This window comes from Ictalurus furcatus, chromosome 27 (genome assembly GCF_023375685.1).
Source record: "Ictalurus furcatus strain D&B chromosome 27, Billie_1.0, whole genome shotgun sequence".
NCBI lineage: Eukaryota > Metazoa > Chordata > Actinopteri > Siluriformes > Ictaluridae > Ictalurus > Ictalurus furcatus.
In genome coordinates this window covers 1,252,143-1,272,460 of record NC_071281.1, presented here as the reverse complement: position 1 = coordinate 1,272,460, position 20,318 = coordinate 1,252,143, and the positions used below count along the sequence as shown (strand labels likewise).

Genomic DNA, 20,318 nt, shown 5'->3' with positions numbered 1-20,318 from the left:
AAAGAACACCAGACCTGCAGTATGGTGAAGCATGGTGGTGGCAGCATCATGCTATGTGGCTGCTTCTCTTCAGATGGGACTCTATCAAGATAGAGGGAAGCATGGATACCAGTACGAATCTACTTTGCCCCAAGTCCTGCAGGCCTCTGTTCGACAGCTGAACATGAAGAAAATTTTCACTTTCCAGCACGATAACGAGCCACGGAACAAATCCAAGTTAACAAAAGAATGGCTTCAGAACAAGACAATTGACATGTTCGAATGGCCCAATCAGAGACCAGATCGAAATCCTATCAAAGACCTGTGGAATGACTTGAAGACGGCTGTGCACAGGAGATCCCCTCACTGGACATTATTAGCAAAACTTTGCAGTCGATATGAAACGTCATAGGCAGCCGACGTAAGTAAGTAAACAAATAAATAAATAAATACAACTTAGTACATCACGGAAACCTGCAATTTATTTGATAAAATGTTCTTACTATGGTGCTGTTCTCTCCCAGCCGAGTTAAATGTGTAAAACAGTGCACAAAGCTTAAAGATCATTTTAAAAATTTGAATAGAAATGTTTTTATTAAGTAGTTTTTACACCAAAATGACATACGGCTACAGCCAGTCCCGGCACAATTTGAGAGGAAACGGTCCGATCCAGGCAAAGTTCAGCTGAACTTGACACATCTAACGACGACACTGAATCACATCGTCTCAAATGATCAAATGATCAGCTCTTGTATAATTGCACTGATTTATGGGCTGCCTTAAATCTCGCATACATCAAATTATTCTTCAGGTATCGAGAATGTATTTTCTCGGAAGGAAAAGATACGCAGCCGTAATAGACAAACTACACCTTCGTACACGAGTCCGTTTCATGCCTTGTTTAAGTTTTATGTGTACAGATCTTAGCATTAGTTTAAAATCAGGTTTGAACGCGACACAATGACCTTAATATGTTGTTGGCAGTCCGTAGTACAACAGATATACATATACAAGTATAATTCCTCCATCGATATCCACGAATTATCCATCATTTCATCGTTGTATCAAGTAGCAGCACAGTGCTGCGCTATGGCTTGTTTCACATCTGTATTTTCAACTAGATTATACTGTAAATATAAAGAGAATAAACTCAAACCTAAATAAGCAGACATATCAATGCTTACCGACTATGCATATATAAGACCGCGTTTTTCAGTCCAATTTTCAATGAAGTGCAATTATTATAATCCTCTGCCATTAAATTCAAATGAATGGGAATGCAGACGTTCCTATCCATTCATTTCGTATCAATCATTATCTGCGCTATTGATTAACATTGCATTAATATTTTCTTGTCTTATGTGAATAGGTGTGTCAGCCTTGCTGCTGCTCCTTCACGTCCAGCTTATGGACGACCCGGAAGGCCTCGAGGAACTCGTTGAAGTCGATGCTGCCGTCCTTGTTGAAATCGATGCTGCGTGCCATGTCGTCAATGGCTCGGTCGTCCACATCCACACCCAAGTGAGAACTGAACAGGTTCCATGTTTGGCGGAACTCCTCGATGGAAATCTGACCTGCGAAAAGCGAGGTTTAAAACCTATAAACAACACACGACAAATTCAAATAAAACCTATAAACAACACGACAAATCCCATCCCTACTATAGCATGTGTTATGGTGAGGGGAGTGAACCAGGCCGAAAAATGTTGAGTTTAATATGGCAATTATGCTATGTGATGCTAAGTTATAGGAAAAAAAACTACCAAAAAATAAAAGGAAACGTGTCAATTTGAGTTGTAAATTGTGGACGAAGTACAACGGCAGGTCACGTGAGGTAAACAGATGGCAGTCACGAACAAATATGCTTATTTTCACTGGTTAAATACCTCTTTGGACGGCAATCCAACAAATAAATATGTAGTAGTTACAGACCAGTCAGGAAATCAATGCTACCAATACTTTTTGAAGCCATTCAATGCATCATTCATCGTGCTTTTATCAATTTCCCAGTCCATCGTCATCAATATAAAGCTAACACTTACCCGAATGGTCCTTGTCGATGATGTTGAAGATGATCTCAAGGTCAGTTCGGTACCTGTACAGTGTTTCTGCTAAGTTTGGTGCTACCTTTAAGTTGTAAAATAAATGTGAAAAAAGACAATAACCATCAGTTCTGTTCATGACTCAACCATGAAAGTGCACACATAAGAAACTTAAATCACAACCTAAAGTCTGACATGTTGCATGAGTCCCAATTACAAAGTTACAGAGGAAGTATCTGTGCCCAGGTATCAACTTGAAACAGGAGGTTCACCAAAGTACACATGCTCTTCACACCACCACAATGTCTCAAGGTGAGGTCAGACCATTAAATATTAATGATTGAAGTGGTTTGGACACTAAGGATCAGGCACATCCTACTGCATGACGAAGTGGCTAATGATATAAATGACCTGCTGCTTGCATAAACATAAAACACTAGGCCATTTATGACTTCAGCCATAAAACATATCCACAATCTGATGCGAGCAGTAGGTCATTTACTACTTTAACCAACGCTGATTATGTACTATGATGCTTCCGGAAACTAGTCTGAAAAACATCCTGTCTTTATTCTCTGCACACTAGGAAAATGTTTTAAACACTCTTCTTATTTGTCTTACCTGACCATAATATGCGATATATTCATATCATTTGAAAATATATTTATGAAGCAAGTCATTTTTATTTTTTGCTTGAACAAAACAGATGATGTGACGAGATGTAAAACCTGCGGCATAGGTTGCCCCGGACTAATGTTTTCAAAGCATGACTCGTATTCTACGTTCCCATCAGAGGCCAGGCGCACAAGACGTGGTCTCAAAGTACGCCATGGAAGATCCAGCCTCAGCACTGATTCCACTACTTGAGCCCATTCATTGGTGGAGATCCTGCCTGTGAAAGAGCAAGAACGAAATGAAAAGGGAAAGAGTAGGATAGAGAAAGAATGTGCAGTGATATTTGCAAGTAGATCATTCATTTGAGTTATCTTACCTGTGTTGTAGAGATCATGCTGCTGAAAGGCAGCCATGAGTTCAGAGCGACGGGCGAACAGCTTCTCCTGCAGAGCCTTTAGAGCTGAGCTTTCAGCCACACTGACTCTAAAATGAACACACATTCAGAATAGAAATATCCACACCTGGAACTGGCACTGTTGGGCACTGTAGCACATTTCGCTATTCTAAAATGCATCCATTGTTCATAATTAAAACACGTGAATGAGTTTTTACAAAGTTTTGTAAATGTATTAAAAACTGTAATGTCTCAGTTACACAAGTGTGCAGACCAAGGGCCAGGGCCATTTTTGGCTAAAAGCGGTACAAGTTGTTTAGGGCCCCCTGACCCAGCAGAATCTAAAAACTACTCACCCACACAATGCAAAATCTAGAAAATGGGCAAGTAGGATGGCACTTTGGGAATAGCCCCAGCTGTGACAAGAGATATGTTCAAGTAAACCATTTGTGTGTTGATTTTGATGTATGTTTTGGATCATTGTCCTGCTGGAAGATCCAACCACGGCCCATTTGAAGCTTTCTGGCCGAGGCAGTCAGGTTTTCATTTAATATCTGTTGATATTTGATGGAGTCCATGATGCCATGTATCCTAACAAAATGTCCAGGTCCTCTGGCAGAAAAACAGCCACAAAACATTAAAGATCCACCTCCATATTTAACCGTGGACATGAGGGACTTTTCCATATGGCTACCTCTCTGTGTGCTCCAAAACCACCTCTGGTGTTTATTACCAAAAAGCTCTATTCTGGTTTCATCTGACCATAGAACCCGATCCCATTTGAAGTTCCAGTAGTGTCTGCACACTGAAGACGCTTGAGTTTGTTTTTGGATGAGAGTAGAGGCTTTTTTCTTGAAACCCTTCCAAACAGCTTGTGGTGATGGAGGTGACTTCAGATTGTAGTTTTGGAGACTTTCTGACCTCAAGACACAACTAACTTCTGCAGTTCTCCAGCTGTGATCCTTGGAGATGTTTTGTCCACTCGAACCGTCCTCTTCACAGTGCGTTGAGACGATATAGACAGGCGTCCAATTCCAGGTCGATTCATAACATTTCCAGTCGACTGGAACTTCTTAATTATTGCCCTGATGGTGGAAATGGGCATTTTCAATGCTTGTGCTATTTTCTTATAGACACTTCCCATTGTGTGAAGCTCAACAACCTTTTGCCGCACATCACAGCTATATTCCTCGCTCTTACCCATTGTTATGAATGACTAAGGGAATTTGGCCTGTGTGTTACCACCAATTTCAAAGTTTTATTGGGATTCAGCTCGAGTTAAATGATGGCAGCTACTGTATTCTTCAGGGCATTCCCCAGATCTGTGCCAGAGGTTATAGACAGTTCCTGTGATCTCCTGTCTTGTTTCTTGCTCTGTTTTTTTTTCCCCCATTATTGTGAAATCTAGTCTGCAGGATATGACTGAGATGATGTGAATGCTATTTTTAAACGGGAAACAACAAAGCGTTCACATAATGGAGGTAAGACACCTGTCCTTTTCCCTGCTGTGGAACACTTCAAAGCCCTTAGGCCAAATGAAACAAAGTAAACTCAAGAAAAGATTGCACACAATGTCTGGGTGGATGTTAAACTACATGCAGGAGAAATCTTAAGCTAGAATGACGCTGGCCGAAGGAGGATTTCCACTGACGCTGTGTGCCACAGCAGATGAAAATCCTGCTGAAGTGATCAGCAATGTTGATATGGGAAATGAACTTCATGAAATTATTAGATCTACAGCTAAATCAGCCAAGACCAAGATGGAACTTATTCAGAGGTTCAGACAAGTCTTTGTGTCTTGTAACAGAGATCAGAAAATCCTACCAGAAAACAAGAACTGTCAGAGAGCACTGGTGGTCCTGCTGTATATTCGCTGATGTAAAGAGCTTCAAACTAAAACTGAGAAGGACAGAAAAATGAAAGATCTACAATGATCTACAAAGTCTTTAATTCTGAGAAAGCTTTGAGGGAAAATGTTAAGAAAGACCTCTATACAGATGCAAATGTTATAGAGCGAAAGGGTTAAATGGCTCACGCCTCAGCATGATGCATATGCAGAGAACCTTGCACTGGTGAGCGCACCACTTTATGTTGAAGTGGACACCTCCCACCAGAAAGCAGCTGAACAACGCTGCCTTCCAAAGGCTCAGGTAAACTGCAAAAATGGAACAACGTGGCCACCTGCTGTCTGGGATGGAACATTACACCGGGTCAGAGCTGGATCATCATGAAATCCACGATCCATGGATTCCAGTGATTCTGATAACGAAGTTCAACTATGACCTCTCAGAACTTAGACACAGAAGAGGAACGCTGATTGATCAGTTAAGTGCTTGCTCCAGCTGACACTGACAGCCTAGAGAAGATGGTATGAAGACATGCTATGATCTTCGTTGCCTCAAATCTATTTATAACCTACATTCATTTGATGGTGTGATGATTGAGTGCTTTTATGATACCAGAAAAAAAAAAAAAACTGAACTGATGCCTGGATGCATCAGTGCAAAACCTAGCACCAGGGAGTGTAGAACATTACTTTTTTATTTAGTATTAGTATTTTTCAATCATTGTTTTCCATCAATGTGATGCTTTTTATGTTCTTGTGTGTCTGTGTGTTAAGATGTGATACCTTGAGAAGGCCTCAGTATTCACATATATATGATCTACTCCAGAGATAATGAAAGGTGCTTGCTATGGGTCGCTAGACAGTACAAGGCCTGTTACGTACTCTATGCTTGCATCTTTTCCAAGAAAACAATAAGATAAAGGGGCGAAATGGTACACATTTACAGCACAGACGTGTAGACACCCTTATCCAAAGTGTGTCCAGAAGTACTTCGTTCCTGGGGTCTACTGCGACCCTGACCAGGATTAAGTGGTTACTAATGATATGTATATAGTGTACTACAGTGGTTAGTTGTACACACCCATCCAGACTAGTGATTATACCTCTGTTGCAGAGTAAGCTTCCTGGTGCTGCGGCTCACTTGGTACTGGAAGAACCGTGGGATCAGATCTGGACCCAGCTTAATGTATGCACCACGATTACTGCCCTCTTCGTAGTAGTTAGATGCCGAGAAAATAGTGATTACCTTTAAAAAGAAAAACATTCGAGTAAACAAAGTCCCGCAATTGTCCAGGACGGTTTGTACCAACTAATGAAAACACAATTCTGAGAGGTCTACTTAAAATATGTTTTGTTTGATACATCAGCATTAATGTTAGATAAACAGGATCATAATATGATTTCTTGTGTGTCCAATATGGCTGCCACAGGTCATGCTAGATACATGCTGTAATATACACAAAACCACTTTGTACTCTGCATTCGTCATATCATTCCACCCTTTACATGTATGGTAAGTGTCTGACCTGTCCATCATGGCAAAGCTCATAGCCCTCCTGCTTGCACTCATGTGATCGGATAAGTAGGCACATGCCGTGCTTTTCCAGGAGCCGCCGTGTAACATCAGGCCCGAAGTAGCATCCTCCGCCACGGAACAAGTTCGGACTACATCCGTTCTGGCTCTTTGGGTCACTCCACAACACGTCCACGATCTATAGCACGCGAACATAAATGTGAATAATAAACATAATCAAGTATTTTCTGTCTTGTACTTGTTTCTGGTTTTGCTTTTTTAAATGGTGGGACATTTTTTTTTTATTGTTGTGCTCCTGAAATTTCCTTATTTGTGTCTGTGAAATCATTTTGTCCTCTTACCTGCTTCCACTCCAGCTCTTCTCTGGGTGCCTCAGGCAGAGCAAGGGACACTATAGAGTCGAGGAAGGGAACTTGCAGTATGTCAGCAGGGCTTGGGAGTTTGGGGGATGGGGGAGCATGCCGCGATCCCCGGGGTGAGCACAATGAGGAGGAGGAAGAAGAGGACGAGGAGGAAGAGGAGCTGCTGCTCTGCCAGGTGAGGCGACTCTTACCCTTGCGCTTCCCCTTGCCATTGCTGGCACTGCAGGCACGCATGTGATCCAGACTGCACTTGGGCAGCCGCAAAGCTGACTTTACCTTGAGCATGGAGAGAGAACAGAGTGTCTGAAAACATTATGTTTGGATCAAATGTCACTCAAATCTGGAAGTTTTATTTATTTATTTATTTATTTATTTTGTTGCCACTCACTTCCCGCACCAAGCACTTGGGAGAGTTGCCAAATGACACAGACACACAAAATTCAAACAGCAGGATCTCTGATTTATTCAGAGAAAGGCAGAGTATATGTATTGTGCTCGACACACAACGGAGACAGCTAACTACTGATTAACTACTGATTTGCTAGGCTGATGGGCATACAAGAAGCATATCAATGTAAGGAAGGAACAACTCCATATATGGTGTTCAGGAAGTCACAGGAATGCGAGCAAATGGTATTCAGGAAGACATGGTCAGAGGCGTTATCTGTCTGCACCCGGGTGAAACTGGTTTTGTGTAGTGGTGGAAGAGGTAAAGGAACAAAGAATAAAAAGTGTTAACAAAGGAAGAGAGCGGGAAGTGTGTTCACAGTAAACTTATCAAGGCTAAAATACATTTCTTAATTAACTGGAGTCTCAGTCATAATTTCGATAATGTTCCATTTCATCCCTCCTAACCACCAGGGGGCGAGGTTTAACACCGGGACATCATTTAGTGTGTACGCATGTGCCATGAAATGTCATGAAATGAGAGAGGCCTACAACTTACTGTAAGTACACAACGTACTTTCACTTCACAGTTCCTTTAATTGTACTTGCCCTGTACTGTGCCGGACCTTTTGTGTATCTTGGAGCTATCGGAAGAACAGTTTGAGAATTCAGTCATAGCTGCAGATCCTCCAAATCGGGCAACAGACCATCATCTCCTAATCTCCTATCATATCTTCAGGCTTGTATTGTTTTTTTTTTTTTGGAGTGGCTAGAAGCTTAGGTGGCTTCATTGGTTACCTTGCTAGCCTTGTTATCATCACTGCGGCACTCACCTTTCAGTCGTTCACAGACTGCGGTTTCCCTCTGCACTCCCCTCGGGTTTTTTCACATCACCCTTAATCTGACAAACCGCAGACCTGTGCATACATACCACTAACGTGGTCCAGTGGTTTTCGCTCACCATACCGTGCTCTACACCACTGAGCTTGCAAAGTTGGATTCTGCCAACACGCTTACACAGGTCAGAGTAGGTCTCTCTTGATTCCCTGTATCTGCACCAAGCAAGCCTCTCATGGCACTTCGGATCAGTTCTGTAGCCCCCGCAGTCCACTGACTGGTGGCTTGTGAATCTACTGTAGTCGCTCTACAACATGGAACTTGAAGTAATCTGGATTTTGCACGTATGCATACATTGGCTGGAGTGGATTTCCATTTCCCCATATCTACAGCGAGAGGGTCTCCCTACCACTTTGGCTCAGTTCTGGAGTCCTGCAATCCCCTGACTACTGGGTCTGTGGCTAAGCTCCTTCTTTCTTGGTTGTGGCAAAGAAAAGATGAGTCCATTACCACAACGTACTGGTATAGAGTGTGGACCAGGATGCTTCCTAAAAACATCAAACTGAGACTGAAGCAGGGATTTTTCCTCCAATACTCTCTTGTTCTCTGAGAATGTTGAACCATTTCCCACTGTCTGCAGACTAGCGAGTTTGTGATGTACTTCATTAGCCAGATTGCTAAAAGCAGACTAGGATTTGAAGTACTCTGAAGTAATGAGGGGCCAGTGTTTTTTTCCCCCCATAGCACTGCTCTTCGTGGTTAACCTACGGGCTAGCTGGTTTCCACAATAGACACGGCTTCATCTTTGATGGGTTATAAACCACAGGATTCGTGTTTGCACGACCAAGGTCTAAACTCTCTGGAAGCTGAGAACAAGCAACAGCAACTCTGGCTTCAGCATTGTCCGGAAGCGTATGTGAAGTAAAATGAGTTTTTACCAGCTCGCGTGTACTGATGGTGTCAAAGGAGGCTTTTAAACGATCTACTGCACTGTGCCTGAGCTCTGCACCAGATGCTTTAGCTGACATGCAGGCCTCCTTTTGACACTTGGAGAAGGTCACAAGTGCTTCATTGAACAAAACACTATATTCAGACACACAATTCCCAAGCACTGACTGACAGATATGGACTAATCACTGAAACCGGCTGAAAAACACCCATCACCTGCCAAAAAGCACATGATATGTAGGGGTGTTTCAGTCTGCGTAATCACCTGACACATGGGCTCGGGTCATCTCATGCGTTAAACATCCTTTTCCACGAGTCATCCATTACAGGGTTGTGAAAAAAATCTACCTTTTTTATCCCAGTCACCATAACACTGAAAATAAAGAAATAAAACGAGAATTTTATGTTTTTTTTCCTCCCCATGCTTGTTTTCTTAAACACGCCTGACTTGCCTCGTAGCTGAGGAGGTGAATCTGTTGTTATAGGAGGATAAAACACTCACACAGGAGGACTTAAACTCACCTTGTGTCTTTCGACAGAGCTTAGAAAGTCCAAGTCGGTTTCATCTGAGATGCCGCCGTGAACAATGAGGACTTTGTTGTCAATTATGGTAGCAATTGGGAGCAGGCTGAACACATCCTGAAGGAGCTGGAGGATTTCTCTCCCGTGGGTCTGCAGAAAATCCAAATGAAATTAACGCCATGTATGAAACTCAAGTAACAACCACCGAGTAGCAAAAATTATATTACCTTGTACTTCTGCATTACTTCTTTTGTAAAGCCATATCTGAAAGAGGAGCAATAGTAAGTCCTTGAGGTATTCCTTGTGATTGTTTAAAACAGCACATAATTGTGAATATGAACACGAGCTAGGCAGTGAGGTCACTGTGCTACCTCAGGTTCATGATGTGATCCTCATGGTTGCCTCGGTTGAGGTGCATGTGATCTGGGTAGAGGAGCAGAAATGCAAATAGGATGATGATAATTTCCATGGACTTCTTGCCACGGTCCACAAAGTCCCCGTTGAATATGTAGGGGTTCTCAGCAGATGGCAGACCATTCTAGGGGGGGAAAAAAGGCAGAACATTATAAGGTTTTGAGGAACAATACTGACATCCAGTACATACCGAGAATGCTCCAATCCAATTTTAATACAGACAACTGAATTGAAGAAAAATTTATTTGACTTTGTTTGACTATGACGGCCATCGTTGTGTCATGGCACTGAACAAATTTTGGTTATACAACTGTTTACGGAAACCTAAATATTTCGGCTCAGGATGTGCCTAGCTCCTTGGAACAAAACGGATCTCTAGAGCACATTACAAAAGTACGTGAGGTATGTACATACTGTAAACATTTTGCACATTTATGTTCCTTAGACTTAGAACTTAAGTCCAAATGCTCAAGATTGCTCACAGTTGCATATTTAGGGTCAGTTTATAATGGGAAGGGCTCCGGTCTCAGACTTAAGTTTTTTAGGGGTTACCTAGGTAAGTATGGTCTGCATGCATAACATTTCAGGTCTGAGATTTCTCTGATATATTTTATTTATTTATGGGGCTGAGAAAGTGCATTTTTACAACAAATTCCCCTCATTTTCTGGTTGAATATCTCTGGTGGGGGACCAGATACAAAGATGAAATTTTCACAGAAATAATTCCTCTATAGTAGCATTCTGCTGTAAAAAAATCAGCCTGGTCCATCATGTTGGTACAGGTGTACAGTTGGTATGCATGAATAGATTTGATCCAAATATGGAATTACAGTGAATTACAGAGCTGTGGTGTTGATTCTATTGTGATAAAAGCAGTATGTGATTTCTGAGCTGTAGTCACTTACTGCTTATTCACAAGGGCCAGCATACCCTGAAATAACCAATCAAAACGCTATCGCCAAAAGCCTTTTACAACCCTTACTTCGCATGGCTACTTTGAAAAATTACAGAAATTACAGTCTTGTGTATGAGCACAACTAAATAAAACCTCCAATTCTTCCTGAATTATACAGGATTTATATGCATGCTGGCATCATTTTAAAGAAGTCTACACACAGATCAGTAGAGGGTGCTAATAGTAATTGCACATTAAGGACTAGGTGTCATTATGGTGACTGGAACTCGATGGGATTATGAATATTAGGGAGATAACATTATATACTGTAGACACACACATTTCATTTGTTGAATTTGAACAAGGTTATAATAATAATAATAAAAAACATAAACTAAAAACTATTGCATTTATGATGAGAGAATGTATTATTACCTTATAGAATATAAGGAGCAAATCATCTAGTCTTCCATGTAGGTCACCTGCAGTGAATATAAAAGATGATGTTCTGGAGAGATGTATAATATTAAGGGCTGACTGGTTTGCTGAAAATACAGTGGCACTTAAAAGTTTGTGCACCCTAAAATTCAGACAAATGCGTAAACGGATTAAGACCGGAAAACCTTTTCATCGTTCGGCTGTTTGAGTTGACTCGTCACGCGGACGTTATCAGCAGTATTGATAAAATTTTTCAGATTTGATTAGCGGATAAATACTGTTTATGAATACTATCGCAAGTTTGTGAAACTAAACAGCGGTAGATTTTGCAGAAACAGCAGAGCCATCACTGCTCATAATAAAACACTTATTAGCATCTGAATACAATTCATTCATATCTGAAGAACCATTTCGGTCCGGGCTTTAATATGAAGAAGAGAAAAAAAAAAAAAAAAAAGGTTTGTGTTTACAGAAATCAGATGCAACATTTTCATGTTGGAATCCTGCCATTAGCTGCGCCTCGCGTCTTCGTTTGATCTGAAGCGCCATTCAGGCGCCTGCTCCTCGGAAAAGAAGGCCATTGAGGTGCAAAGAAGTGCTTCGTAAAGTGCTACATAAATACACACTTCGTTTGGGAGACGCTTTGCTCGTGCATGCGTTCAAAATGGGAAATACGACTGGCAGGAAATCATACTGTGCTTGAACTCATTAGTACTAAACGGGAAGCACGGGGCACGCATTCGAATGCGTGCAAGGTTTAACCTTACCGCAGATTGTGATTTCCTTGGCGTAGGACGACGACAGGTAAATGACGTTTGGCATCTGCTGTAGAAACTTCTGCGTCTCATGAAGTAACTGCAGCACGTATTTGGCATGGAGAATCTAGGGAGAAGAAATACAACTTGTTAAGATATTTAATGATTTTTTTTATTATTTAAATAACAGGTTCTTAAAACCTAGGGCAGGATCTTTCACAGGGGGTCACTTGGTTAAAGCTGCAATGTGTTGTACCTGTTGCTCCTTGAAGGCGCTGAGCAGGGTGTTGGTATCGGTGACATTCAGGGGGAAGGAGAGGCGAGGGCCGCTGTATGACTCGGGAACCGTGATCTGCTCGTACTTATACTGTCTGACTTCCTCCGTTACAGGGTCTACCGCCGGATCCAGCAGGTGAGAGATCAGATCTGGACGGTAGAAAAAAGCAACAACAAAAAAAAGCGCCATGGTCAATGATAATACTACGTGTTATGTTTTAAGCTGCCTATGGATAAGATCAAGTCATAAATAAAGATATATAGCAGCACACAAAGAGCTGAAACTGGTATGTATTCTCTGTTATGAGCTATATCACAAACCGCAATAACTAGCTAGCACATGGCATAGAGGTAACTTGCTATTATGACTCGCTACTTGGTACAGTAGTACGCTGTAGGTGTTAACCCAATGGAATAAACACTGCTTTGTATGTGTAACAGGAAGGTGTTCCATCTCAAATATCGCAGAGACTTTAACTGCAGCATAGTTGGTGTCAGATGGAATGGTTTGAGTATCTCAGAAACTGGGATTTTCATGGACAACAACCCCATGGAATTTACACAGAATGGTGCAATAAACAAATAAACAAAAAAAAAAAACACATCCAGTGATGTGGGAAGAAATGTCTTTTTGATGAGAAAGGTCAGAGATGAAGGGCCAGACTGGTTCAAGCGGACAGGAAGGCTGCGGTAACTCAAATTAAGCACTCTTTACAATCACAGTGAGCAGAAAAGCATCTCAGAATGCACAAGCCGTCGAGTTTTGAGATGGACGGATGGATGGACCGTCAGCAATAGCCTGTACGGATCTACAGTCTGGGCTAGAGTGTTGGTGTTGCTCTTGATTCCATGAAAGTCCAAAATAAGTCATTTGTTAACAGCAAATAAGACAATATGGCTGGCTGAGCTGTATTTTCATCTTTGAACGAGAAGGACGCCTTCGTCCTGCTCGTTCATTTATACCAGTGAGCCCTGCTAATATAAATAACAACCTTATCTATTGTTGTGTGTTTGAACGGTATTGGATATTGTTTTTTCAAAGCAACAGCCAGTATGGACTGAGATGCAACGTTGCCATCACTCACACACACACACACACACACACACACACACACACACACACACACACACACACACACACACACTTCAGTCTGAATGGCTGCTAATTATACGCAGAGATTTGTAAACATTGTCTCTACTGTGCCTTTTGTGAACATGGAAATGTGTGATTGTTCGTCCGTGAATCTATTCAAACGGGAGCCAGACATCATGAACAGCTGTTTCCACTGAACGGAAAGGAAGTGCTCATAACCTTGCTCAAGTGTTTACTAGGGTTGCTGCTTATGTAAGCAAAAGCGTGTTCAGGTATGGATGGTTTATATTCTAATTATATACGGATCCTATTAAACTCTTATCACGCTCATAATTAGTCTGAGAGAGAGATTCTTCAGCCAATGAGTGAATAGCCAAAGCTCTGACTGGAGGACAAATATGTACAAAGACAAACTGAAGGTATTTCCGTGTGTTTCTTCTGGGTTCTCTGGACTAGCTATGCTATACTGCCCCTAGGTGTGAACGTGTGTGTGTGCGTGCGTGATGTGCCATCTAAATGCGTTTTTTGGGGTTTTTTCATAATTGATGTACAGATCATATACATTTGGAGAGAGGCCAAATCTATTTGTTCCTAAAGTGAATATGTGTCAACTTTTTTTTCTGAAGCTCATAAAAACTGCCATGGAAATACATGCCATTGCGTACATCTGCCAGAAATGTTAATTAATTCTCTCTCTATCTCGCTCTCATATATATTATATATATATATATATATTGCAAAGACCACCAACCATGACAGCTGGCTTGCTTTTGCATCTTCCTCTAGAAACGTCCACACAAACATTTTCATTGTTCTGGTTCCAGGCAGCCGTTGTTTCGGTCAGTTCTATGATGCACGGACATCGCCTAATTCAGTTAGCGTCCTCGGTTTGGAAAGGCTTTAAGGCTTGGTTTTGGATTAGCTTGGGTTAATTGTCTGCATGATGCATTTCTGGCACAACAGCACAGCTCAAAGTGGTATCTCCTTGTGTTGCTAAGCAACTGTGTCCCTCCATAGTAAAGGTTTTAAACCATTAGGATAGGTGCATGACTGTTAAAAGGGGATCTGCTCGTTTGATATGAAAGGATAGAAAGCCAAGGGCTGAAATGTGAGGAAGAGGAGTTGCTGGATGAAAGAACATCAAACACTCTGTTAGGATGCAAACAGAATTTCTATGTATTTATTTATTTGTTTAAAGTTCGACACGTATGGAAATGATTACATGCCATTATTGATTTTATTCAGCTGTAGATGTGGTAAAAGTTAGCTGTACTGTATAAGCAAAATGCTTCTGAGGCTGTAAAGCTTCCTTAACGATTCCAGTCCATGTTGTAATTGCTGCAGATTTGCTGGCTGTGATTTCCCTGAAATGTGACTGAAATCTGGTGTCTGTCGAGGCACTCGGCTCATTCGCATGTTAGTTGGACCAGCTCAAGCTGACATGTAGATTGTAACATGATTCATTGCAGTTAACAAATGGCTTAAGGTGGATTCCTTTTTACTATTCTGGTGCCAAGACCAGCGGCACTACCACCAACGGAAAATACACAGGCGGATCTGATGACGCGAGATTGGAGTGGATTTCAGTGACCGTCGTGTTAAGTGGTTACACTTCCCTGTAGATTTCATATGCCTTGGGGCCAATTTACTCACTCACACATCATCAGCAGTGACGCAACGTCATCAGCGGTGCCTGAGAAGGCGCACGTGAGAGACAATAGAGGGTGTAATAAACATGAACGAGGTGGATTACGTTCACGATCCATTTTCTCAAAATGGCTTTGGAGGAGCCGAGAACAGGAACCTGAGCCGATTTTACTGTCTGTATTGTGCTGCTGCTACGTGATTGGCCGACTGCATGAACGACCAGGGGTACAGGTTCCTATAAACGTGGCCAGAGTGCGTCACCAGCGATTTGAGCGACCGGCTCGCGAAACGCATTCACCCCGTACTCAGAATTCAATTGGTGCTACATGACTGCTTTAATCAGCAGATCAGATGAACGTACAGGTGTATTTTAGTGTATAGGTGACAGTACCTGGTTCGTTCCCACTGAGCTGTGTGACGTTATCCAACATGAAGCTGAAGAAACTGGAAAGCTTCAGGAAAATAGAATAGAGCGTCTGTGAAATCACCATTCACGACAATCACAAGTCATAGAGATCATCACAAATAAGCTGTATTATTATTAGTTTGGTATTATATGCATTTCAGTAACAGCACTGCAGCTGCCACAACCTAAAACTGTCCTCTTGTTAATAGAACCTCTGAAAACTGTGGTACTGGGTCGTACATTTAACACACTGTGATTTTGTTTGACTATTTAACCCCTAACCATAGACAATAGGCTTGGGAAACAATCTGAGACCAATTTTGAAAAATTTAGAGTGGCTGTATGTGGTACAGGGTACGAAGATCAGACATGAACAGTTGTGTAAACCGTATTTTGATTATTTGTCTTGATGTTACCTGTAACTGGTCCTGTTCTCCGGCGTACTCTATGGACTGGAAGATGTTCCAAGTGTACCGTCTCCTGATCTCCAGTCGGGCAATGTAACGCCGGTACCAGCGCTGGATCAGTATGGCAGCTTTTATTGCTACGTATACGTATACGGGAAACAACACGAGTGATTCTACATCTAATATCGGATTTCTAATCTCCCTCCACCCGCTATTCACGTGAAATCGATTTAAACTCGATGAAGGATTGCACTTGTGGTGTACAATGTTAAACACCACAAGCCATAAAACCTTACAAACCTCAAACACTACGAATTCGACAGGAAACCACATTAAATAAAATGGACCGACATAAAAGAGCAAACCACTCACAGTGCACTTCCTACCACAACATTAGCGCAGCTTTATATCAGAACTAATATAAACAGACGGTGTTCTTATTTTCAGAGAAGCAACCCAACACGTGTCAGTTAACATAAGGACACTTAAATCTTTACAAACATGCTGGAGTGCAGTAGTGCCGCTAAAAATAGGCAAAACCTCTGGAGATTGGCATCATGGCTGCTAATTAAAGATGTGCTGAAAGAGTTGCTGAGAGTGCAGGAAGTGGTAAAGAACATGGGGGAAAGAGCTGGAGCAGTCTTCATTAACAACATGGGCAAACAGAGCAAGTCAAGGTGGGCTCGTTGTTTTCCTCCACCGGTGTACATTCAATGAACTGATTCTTTCAAGATATTTGCTGCAATAAATTAATATTAATTTTAATTCCATTAGGGAATACCGTTGCTATGAAGAGGTGTACTTGGTCTGCAACAAGGTTTAGGTAGGTGGTAGGTCAAAAAGTAACATCCACATGCATGCCAGCACCCAAGGTTGCCCAGCAGAACATTACCCAGCAGAACATTACCCAGCAGAACATTACCCAGCAGAACATTGCCCAGCAGAACATTGCCCAGAGGATCACACTGCCTCAGCCGGCCTGCCTTCTTCCTGTAATGCATCCTGGCACCATCTCTTCCCCAGGTAAGTGATGTACTCTCACCCAGTCATCCACATCATGTAAAAGAAAACGTGATTCACCAGACCGCCACCTTCTTCCACTGCCCCATGGTCTAGGTCTGATGCTCACATGCCCATTGTAGGCTCTTGCAGCAGTGGACAGGAGTCAGCATGGGCACTCTGAACTCTGAGGCTATGCAACAAATTGTGATGCACTGTGTTCTGACATCTTTCTATCATAGCCTGCATGAACTTTGTCAACAATCTGTGCTACAGTAGCTCGTCTGTGGGATGGGACCTTCACTCCCCACACACATCAGTGAGCCTTGGGTGCGCATGACCCTGTCGCCGGTTCACTGGTTGTCCTTCCTTGGGCCACTTTTGGTAGGTACTAGCCACCAGCAAGACCTGCCCTTTTGGAGATGTTCTGACCCAGTCGTCTCGCCATCACAACGTGGCCCTAGTCAAAGTCGCTCAGATCCTTACACTTGGCCTTCCAACACTTCACCATCAAAGACTGACCGTTCAGTTCAGTGGCTTTAATGTTATGGCTGATCGGTGTATTTAATTTGTTAATGAAGGTTCTGCTGCTTATCAAAGGCCACTGGACTATGCAAACAGCCTCCTGGACATTTAAGGTCATAGCAAAGGGCCCACTCAAACTAGAGTTTATCATTTATTCAATTAAATCAAATCGACTCGAAGAATGAACACAGAGGCCTGAATTTTAATATGCACGTAGCGCTGAAGCAGTACCCGCTGCATTATGTGAATCAGATCTCTTCTAATGATTATGATGCTTATCCTAAACATGAGAGTGGCAGCTTGGGAAAATCCTTCACGCTGTATTTTCTCCTATATGTACCGCATTTCTGAAAACTATAGCTTTCCCTGAAATGAAATATATTTTCCTTTTGTCCATATCTCAACCACAAAACAGGAGTTCTTGCATTTTCAAGTCTGGTTACCTCAAAAAGTAGAACGTTCATTTAAAATGTTCAGTCCAACGGCAGTGCAGAAGCATCATGGACATTTTGACAGCTGGACATTCTTTATTCTTATGTCCAATCACAAATTGATCAGATTGTGATTCACTGTGTGATGAAATCCCACTTCACTAGCAAGATTTGGAACATCTTTAGTCAGACTGACTGCATTTCCCCAACCCCCATTTTCTCCCTAATTTGGTCTTGGTCAACCCAGGAGAGTGAGGGCTAAAACGTGCTTCCTCGGAGACACGTGACGCCAGCGCTATCTGCCCTCTTCCACATACGTGAGCCCACATGCAGGAAAGATCATACATGCAAGAATGAAAGAAAGTAAATGAAAACATTTCCGTGTCGACCCAGTTCACTGGGTTTCATCTTCATCTCAGCCATTTCCACTTCAAATACGCTTACCGTAAATATATAAATAAACCTTTCCTGTTGAGACAGATGCATTCATTGGTGCTAAAGTCACCCCATTTAATTTAATTTAATTTTTAAATATTTAAGAGACAGAAAGATGATGAAGGCCAGGTGCTTACTCAGTACTGGGCTGGACGGCTTGACCATCAAATCTGTGTGAGGAGCAAGAGGAGGAAATGAACTCAAAAGTTCTAACGCTGTTTGATTATAGTGCACTTGAGCTACTCTCAGTCGATGGCACAAAGTGAGCTTCAAGTGCACTAGAAGGAGGAAAACAATGAAGGCAAATAAAGATCTTAATACATTTACTACACATATACACAATACATATGCAAAGATATGACTTGTTAATTGACGTGCGGTAGAAAAGAACTAATCTTGGAACTGGTCTTGTGCAAGACTAGTTGATCGTTACTTCCCAATATACAATACAGCATCCGCTTACCGATTTCCGACGGCCCTCCTTGGTTCTCAGTGGCTACTGAGGCGCCACAACCCATAATGGCAACATGAAGGTTTTCGGTCTGATCATGCGTCTTTGCGATCGCAGACCTAGGAAAATGAAGTCAGGAAAACAGTCTTGAATAGATATACGGTTGAATACATCGATACTTACACCACAACACTGCTGAATTTTTTTGTTGTTGACGTTTTCTGGAAGGAATCTCCAGTATCAGCACTTCGTATCAGTCTGAGGTAAAGCCGCGTGACATCACCCCATCACTGATTACTTTTCTAGAACAGCGCACCCATCATGTTTTATTCCTTTCTTATTGAATTTAAAAGGGAAACGTGTTCTAATAATACGCCAGATGAGAGGGTCTACATAAAAATACGCAAATGAAAGCATGTGTGCCGTTGTCACCGTTGAGGGGAAAAAAAAATGGATATGTGATTCATAATGGACTTTATTCTGTACCGTAAGTGCTTTTCAAAGGACAGAGTGCGAATCAGCTACAAGATCCATATGCAAAAAAAAAAACCCAAAAACAATAGGAAATGCAAAAGGAACCGTTCCTAGGAGCATCCTAAATCAAGTACATTGTAATCGATCATCAATCGTTTATCATGTTAGAACCCATGCCCCGTACCGCTGGAATTATGAGACTGAATGCTGCTAGGTGTTTGCATGATTCAGCTACTTCTGGACACTTTTCCTCCACTCTTTAATTAATAGTGTGGTTTCAGACATGCAGATGTTTCTGAAGTACCACATTTGCAGGAGAGTTAGCATGGAGAAGCAGGGGCTTATCAACAATAGTGCTGTACAAGTGTGAAGGCTACGCAACATTCAAAGCAAGTGTACCAAAACTGGACAGTCGAAGATTGGGAAAAAGGACCCGGTGACATTGTTCGGAATTGAAAAAAAAAAATACATAGAGAGAAATTTCAATCTTCAGCCGCCCAGTTTTGGTGAGCCTGCACATCTGCATTAGATGAACTAGTTCATCTGGGCAAACTGACAAAAAAAAAGCTGAGGTCGCTGAGGGGGCGTGGCTAAAGGACACATCCAGTTGACCTTATTCCATGAAAAAGACCACAATGGCGAATTCATCAAATATCACTAATCCATATGTACTTAAATAAAGAATATTAAATTAACATAAAGAGTATAAATTGTAAGTTTATATACTGTACGTTCGCCTCACACCTCCAGGGTCGCGGGTTCGATTCCCACCGCTGCCCTGTGTTTGCAGAGTTCGCATATTCTCCCTGGTCTGCGGGGGTTTCCTCCCCCAGTCCAAAGACATGCATAGTAGGCTGATGGGCATGTCCAAAGTGTATACTCACACAAAAAAGTTCCATATTTAATGTTGATGGCCAATATGATAGAAATTAGGGATTTTTTTGTTTTTTTTTGGGGTCGGGGACACTTTAGGACTGTTGCACGATGCAGCTGATTTAGGAGGTTAAGAAAACTACACTCAATAAAAGTAATAATTCAATTTGATTTCTATAGCACTTTTTACAGTGGACATCGTCTCAAAGCAGCTTTACAGAAATATATAAAACACAGGATACAGATTTTAAGTGTATGGGTTAATCCCGACTGAGCAAGCCGGTGGTGACTAAAAACTCCCTACAATGATAGAGGAAGATATATATAGATTTA

General features: G+C 41.8%; 1 protein-coding gene across 1 annotated transcript; it reads right to left on the bottom strand.

Moving 5' to 3' along the window:
- Positions 1 to 1,188: 1,188 nt before the first annotated feature.
- ppef1 (protein phosphatase, EF-hand calcium binding domain 1) lies at positions 1,189 to 19,979 on the bottom strand. The gene is made up of 15 exons (XM_053617309.1): positions 18,651 to 19,979; positions 15,807 to 15,934; positions 15,376 to 15,436; positions 12,225 to 12,394; positions 11,981 to 12,095; positions 11,211 to 11,257; positions 9,838 to 10,004; positions 9,694 to 9,730; positions 9,467 to 9,616; positions 6,752 to 7,048; positions 6,403 to 6,588; positions 5,980 to 6,122; positions 2,750 to 3,119; positions 2,022 to 2,106; positions 1,189 to 1,553 (listed from the first exon to the last, which is right to left on the bottom strand). The coding sequence occupies exons 1-15, from the start codon at positions 18,703 to 18,705 to the stop codon at positions 1,354 to 1,356; spliced, it is 2,211 nt and encodes a 736-aa protein (XP_053473284.1). The 5' UTR covers positions 18,706 to 19,979; the 3' UTR covers positions 1,189 to 1,353.
- Positions 19,980 to 20,318: the final 339 nt, after the last annotated feature.

Coding starts and splice junctions, on each gene's coding strand:
- ppef1 (XM_053617309.1), bottom strand. CDS start 18,705: ATGGGTTGTGGCGCCTCAGTAGCCACTGAGAACCAAGGAGGGCCGTCG. Junction 6,589..6,751: donor AAGAGCTGGAGTGGAAGCAG/GTAAGAGGACAA, acceptor CGCGTGCTATAG/ATCGTGGACGTGTTGTGGAG. Junction 3,120..5,979: donor AAGCTTACTCTGCAACAGAG/GTATAATCACTA, acceptor TGTTCATTTTAG/AGTCAGTGTGGCTGAAAGCT.